The following is a 6169-nucleotide window of genomic DNA, read 5'->3' on the forward strand; positions in this document are numbered from 1 at the left end:
GAAGTCTTGTAAAAGGGTGGGTGGGGGGGGTGTTTTAATTTTAATATCGATGTCTTCCTTTCGTGTGCCCCCCCCCATAACCCGTAGCTGGTGGAGCAGACCTCTGTGTGTGTGTCTCTGTGTGTGTGTGTTTTCTACTTCCATCCATCCATCCATTTTCCATCCCGTTGAATCCGAACCATGGGTCACGGGGGTCTGCTGGAGGTTCAAATGCTCATTCCTGGCCGGACGAAGGTGCCATTTGTCCCGCTCGCGGTGTCTTCTCGGCCCTCGCCAGTTCGTTTTTGTGCGGCTCCTCCCCGGCGGTGCGCTGCAGTGACGGACCAGCTGGCGCAGTAGTAGAGCGCCGAGTCTCCATTTTCCACGTTGTACATTTGAAGGCTGCATTTTCTCTCGAGCGGCGTTTTCTCTGCCCGGTACTTCGCTTTATGTTCGTCCTCGCTGTACTGCGCTTCCCCGGTGCTGCCCACGTAGAGCAGGTGAGTCGGAGCCTCGCCGTCGGTGTGCAGATACCAGTGGACTGTCGCGCCGCTGATGTCCACGTCCAGGGCGCACGTTAGGCGGGCGGTCCTGCCTCTGCTCCTGGTCACCGTAAGCGGCTTTTGGTCCAGCGTAAGAGCGAAGGCCGCCCCTGGGAAAAAAGAACCAGAAATGTCATTTATTATTATTATTATTATTATTATTATTATTATTATTATTATTCATTAATAAGCGCCGAGGGCAAGGGTGGAGTTATAACAAGAAAACGAAGGTGTCACTGTGAGTGGCGTGGCGCTGGCAGTGAAGATGTTGTCGCCAGATCGGATCTTCACAGCGCTGCCAGCCATGACATGAAGGTTCCATGAAGAACTTCTTATCGTTTTCCATCCTGAACAGGCTTCGTAAAGCGCCTTGAACAGCTGATTTTCAACAGGACCCTGGCTGCACATCGTCACACGTGAAGGTTCCGGTCAGGCTCTCTTGACCTTTTCCTTCCTGTCACCTCATATAGTCATTAATGATTTCTGTTTTGTCCTCATATACCTTTTAAAGCCCAAAGTGTCAAATTCTAAGGACTGAGAGCTCTTCCCGGAATGTAACGGTTCTTTGTCAATTACGCAGAGGAGCTATGAGAAGCCCCTCTGCCCAGTAAAGAATCAGCTTCTTTACGAGGGGTCCATCCGTCCTCCAGACCCGCAGGTCTCTGGGCCATCCAGGACAGTCCTAGGGAGCAGGCAGGACAACACCTGCACAGCGCGACAGTCCGGCGTGTATTTGGGACTTTGAGAATAAACCGAAGAACACGAGGAGAACATGTAGACTTCACGCAGAGATCACGCGAGACTTGGGTCTCCTTGAGGAGACAGCAGCGCTAGCACTGCGCCACCGTGCCGCCCAATAGACAGGACATGCGGTGACCTCGACTGGTGCCCCAGCCCGGGTTGGTGCCTTCATTGTGCCCGCTGCATTGGCACCGTTAAGTGCGTAGAGTTCAGTGCCATTCTCACGAGCTTGTGCTCCTGCCGGCTCTAAACGGACCCTCTTCGGTGACTGGGTGGACGCCATCACTTGTGACAGATTTGATTCCCGTTATATTTTTAACGAAATAAAATAAAAATAAACCGAGCCCATGTGAACGTGAGAAAGATCTCCATGAAGTCCTCCGTGCTTTGAGCTCCTGGATTTTTTTTCCGTTTACACGCGCGCAGATGCAGGGGGTTAGCCAGGGGGGTCCCAGGTATTTTCTGACCCCGCTGAGGTCGGACGTGGAGTCGGCACACCGGTGCAGTGAAGGAGCCTCTCGCCACTCGGCACATCGCGCCCCCCGCCTTTTGTACGGAGCCCGGTGACTTTGTGTCGCCGTGCGCTCCCACCTGGCGCAGCAGTAGGTGGCCGAGTCGTCTTCCTCCACGTTGTTGATGAGGAGGCTGCACGCTTTCGCTTCGTTGTTCTTCTCAGACGTGAATCTCTTCTTGAAGGCGTCGTCGGTGGCCGCGGTGTCGCCTTTCCCCACCAAGAGCATCCACTTGGGCTCTCCGCCGTCTCGTTGCTGATACCAATGGAAAACGTCATCGGCGAAGCTGCTGTCCAAGCCTGAGGTGTGACAAGTGACCCGAGCCGTCCGGCCTTTGCCTTTCGTCACCGACAACGTTCTCTGCTGCAGAACGACCGCTGCCGACGCGTCTGCAATGACAGGAACACGTGACGGGAACGGTCCGGTCCGGCGGGGAAAGCAAAGAGCCCGAAAACGCGCGGAGGGGCTTACCGTCCAGGAGGAGGACACGCAGCAGCAGACACACGACGAGCATGGTGGCGCTCGGGAGAGGGGAGTGCAGGGCGGCGTGTGGAGCCCGTTGGCACGGCTGGGACTCGGCGGGCGTTCAGCCAATCACGACAGCCTGCGCGGGGCGGGCTCGGCTTTATAAACGGCGCTCGCTGCATGGAAGTCACCTTATAAAGCCTCCGCTTAACCTGCGACACTAAGACGTCACTGCCAGTCTGTGCCAGTTCATATCCGGTATACGTTAACAACAATTCTAAGTCTGTATAGCGCCAGTCCACCAGCACGCCCACTTAAACCGCAAGGACGCTGGTCAAGACGAGCAGAAAGTGTGCATAAGAAAGGACCACCGAATGGCGACCCCCATAAACAGGCTGCTCAGTAGAGGACCCAATGGAGCTTCATGAGTGGACCTCGGGAGGGACGTGCAGACAGCAGCGGCCAAGCACCCCAATGACCACAGGCCTGGCATCAGGTCTTCTGAGAAGCTTTACTTTGGGTGGTCTCAGTTACCTGGCAGGTTAGTAAGAAACAAACAAGAATGCCAAGGAACCTGCGTGGTACAATATGCAAAAAGGGCAGGGCAGGGCATGAAAGGTGCTATAAAATGAAGGGAGGAACAACATTCATGATTATTAGCACCCATTCAGACATACTTGGCATAAAGATGGCTGAGCCAACAAAAGACTGGCAGCCACAATGGACCTCACTGGCACATTCAGCATGGCAATGAAGGGGCTGTGACTCCGTGAGACCCCTCAAGGCTTCCAACATCACCAACCCCACCACGGAGATGGGCAAAGAAAAGTGACAGAGAGTTAGGTACTTGTGTGCCATCAGCGTGTCACTCAGTGCTGTAGGTGTGCAACAAAGTGACATGAAGGGTGGCCCAAGTGTCATGTGGCCCCAGACTTCTATCTATCTATCTATCTATCTATCTATCTATCTATCTATCTATCTATCTATCTATCTATCTATCTATCTATCTATCTTATTGTGCCTTTCTCACTTAGGGCACTGCTGCATGTTGATTGGCACATATGCATCAGAAGGTCATTGTCCTCAGTATATGTGACAGAAATCACCCCATAAGCCCGTTAGACTTGAAGGGCTCCACAATTCTCCATAGGTGGCTCATCTCCACAATGCGTCCCTACTTCATGTCCTGGCACTGGTTTGCTCTCAATGGTGCCACATGTTTGCTGCCATGCAGGTATCTGAGTTGTCTTCCCAGTGAGCTGATGACCATCACAGACTTGAGTCTTAGTCATATTGAAGTGACCGTGACAGAGCCATTTGTCACAGTGAGTGAAAAAAGAGTAAAACAGTTGAACAGAACAGCTAGCGTGGCATCCTGGAGATTTAGAAGAACCCAAGAAGGGCACACAAGGGGTAAACATGCCAACCACACATGAACGGAGTTCCGGGTTGTGGCTTGAAGATGATAGCTGGACCGTTCTACTCCCTGTGTTTGAGTCCCAGTTGCCATGTAATAATGACGCACTCACGACTAGTGGTCCCCTGTCCCCTGTCACCCGTAGGCTCTGCTGGTGGCCTTTTCTACCTCCATGTGCTCCTCCACTGCCAGACGTCTTCTTTCTTTCTTGATGTTTCAGATCTGATTGCTGATTATTTCTCTTCATACCAGTGGCTGGTTCTCCATTTACACGTTTGGTTTGCCCGGGGTTACCAGGATGACTGCCCCCCACTGGTCTGCTCCTCAGTTTTTATTTTATAGAGCGCCTTTGTATGGTAAGACATTAGAACAGCAAATGCCACTGAAGGTGGTTTGGTTTGATGGTGGTGGCACCTCTCTAGGTTGCCCAATTGGTGTTTTTGTCTTCTGGGCTGTCATGACCCCCCATGACACTAAGGACCTGCTCAGTCTCACCTGCCACTCAGTCCTGTTTGCTGTCACCATTTGTAGCGCCTTGTCATTAGCGGCTCTTTAACTGACCATTCAGACTTGTGGAGGCTTTGGGGAGGGGGGGGCACCATTCAGGACAGGACGGACCTCACATCAGGGGTCAGTCCCACATGCACAACTGTGAAGAGCTCACAGGTGGAAGGACATCAAGGAAATGGAAGGAATTCTTGTGTCCTAAAGATGTGAAGCCCACCGAAAAGGTCAGGCCAACAGCTGACAGCGTGGTGTTGAGGGGCAGCTCCAAGTGTGAAGCACATGTGGGGTCGTTGGCCTCTTCGGAGTGTGTGGTGCTGTGATGTGGCCCTGAGTGATGGCACAGGGTGGGCATCAGTCGTCTTAGATACTGTAATTCACACACCATCAGCTACCTGTCACCTGCAGCAGGACAGTGAATTGTGTCCGGCGAGTGGACGTTGAATTTCATGCTGCAAGTCTGAACAGGACGGGACGGGACAGGACAGGACGTGGTCACCTGGACAAAGCACAAACTGGCAGGCCCAGGGCCTTTGTCACCTGACATTCTCTTATTGGCACAGAATGCCAGCTGGACTCCACAGAACTGTTTGTTTAAACAAAGGCACTTAGAAGGTCAGGTGGCTTGTAGCCAAAGTGGAAATGAAGGAATAAAAAATAAATATCAAATATCCGGGTGCGCCCACAGGCAGCACCAGGTCCTCAGCTGAGAACATGACAAGTCCAATGAACGTCCTGGTGTCCCCCACTTGTCCCAGCAGCTCATCCCAATCCTGTCATTTAAACTCCATGATGCCCTCGTCAGCTCCCCAAGTTCAGCCTTACATGCACCTCCCTTAGTCTCTACTAGGTGACAGATTTGTGACACAGGTGACATAGGTGTCCCCGCTCACGTGATACTCTATGAGTGTTAAACACCTTTGAACCCTTGTGACTGCAGACAGCTGGTGTGTTGATGGAGGCCATGACGTCCATAGGAGTCCAAAGTGACTGGTGTGTTGTGGGTGGTGGAGACGCACTGGACGATGGCATCAATTCAGAGGAACACATGACTGCCTTTGCTGTGGGTGATTCGGTGCATTTAGGTGGCAGACTGGCACATGGGGTAGTGGTGCCACCTCAGGGTACAGGGTTTCATTATGATGTTTGCTCTTTCTTCTTGTGTGTGTTTTTAGGGGTTCCCAGTTTATCAGCAATGCAGAGGACATTTGCTTGATTGGCATTTCTCAGCTGTCTCAGTCTGATAGACTGGCATTCCCATTGGCTCTGTAATGCCACCTTGGCGAAGGAGTCACAGGGCATCTGCATTCATCTCCTTGATGCCTCACTCCCACATTTGTGTCTCACACACAGCTGTGACTGTCCCAGAGGGCACAGTACAAGGTGCCCGAGTTGCCCGCCACCCTCTTGAGCACTAAGAGGCTACACTCGTCTGTTTCTTCATTAGCACTGCCCACACTAAACTGCTCCTGTCACTCTCCCTGCTGTACTCGATGTCATGTCCCTCGACATACAAAACAGGAGAACTCCGAGACTCTGTGCCATGCCTTTGGGGGACACACTGCACCCAACATGTGCCAACTTACTGGGGCTTCTAGTGATGGATGGTGGGCTTTGAAGGAGGGTCAAGGCAGCTTCTCCACCTGTTAAGAGGAAGTGGACATGTCAGGGTCAGCCAATAAACATCCAGATACGTGCAGGTGAGAGACGGGAGACCTACACAAGGACATGGGGACGAGCAGCAGGTGACCAGCACACATCGTGGCCCACGCCAGGGAGCACAAAGCCAGCCAACTGGGCGTCCTTTAAAGAGTTTACCACAAGTCCACGCCCACTTGTGGGAGGGCTTCCTGCTGCTGTCATCCAATGAGCTTTCATTCAGTATGTGGACCGAGGCACACACAGCGCTGAGGGGCCAAATCACATGATGTGAGTGGTGACCACCCAACAAGAGGGGCAACGGCCAGGACACAAGAGGGCAAGCTAAACCAAAGTGTGCAGTGAGAGAA

The 6169-nt window shown here is 52.7% G+C and overlaps 1 protein-coding gene across 1 annotated transcript; it reads right to left on the reverse strand.

Annotated features, from left to right (window-relative positions):
• Positions 1 to 206: 206 nt before the first annotated feature.
• On the reverse strand, positions 207 to 2386 carry LOC127528346 (uncharacterized). Its single transcript, XM_051928811.1, has 3 exons — positions 2246 to 2386; positions 1681 to 2163; positions 207 to 631 (listed from the first exon to the last, which is right to left on the reverse strand). Exons 1-3 carry the CDS (start codon positions 2286 to 2288, stop codon positions 207 to 209), a joined length of 951 nt encoding a protein of 316 aa, XP_051784771.1. The 5' UTR covers positions 2289 to 2386.
• Between the last annotated feature and the right edge of the window lie 3783 nt (positions 2387 to 6169).

This window comes from Erpetoichthys calabaricus, chromosome 6 (assembly GCF_900747795.2).
Source record: "Erpetoichthys calabaricus chromosome 6, fErpCal1.3, whole genome shotgun sequence".
NCBI classification, from domain to species: Eukaryota; Metazoa; Chordata; class Cladistia; order Polypteriformes; family Polypteridae; genus Erpetoichthys; species Erpetoichthys calabaricus.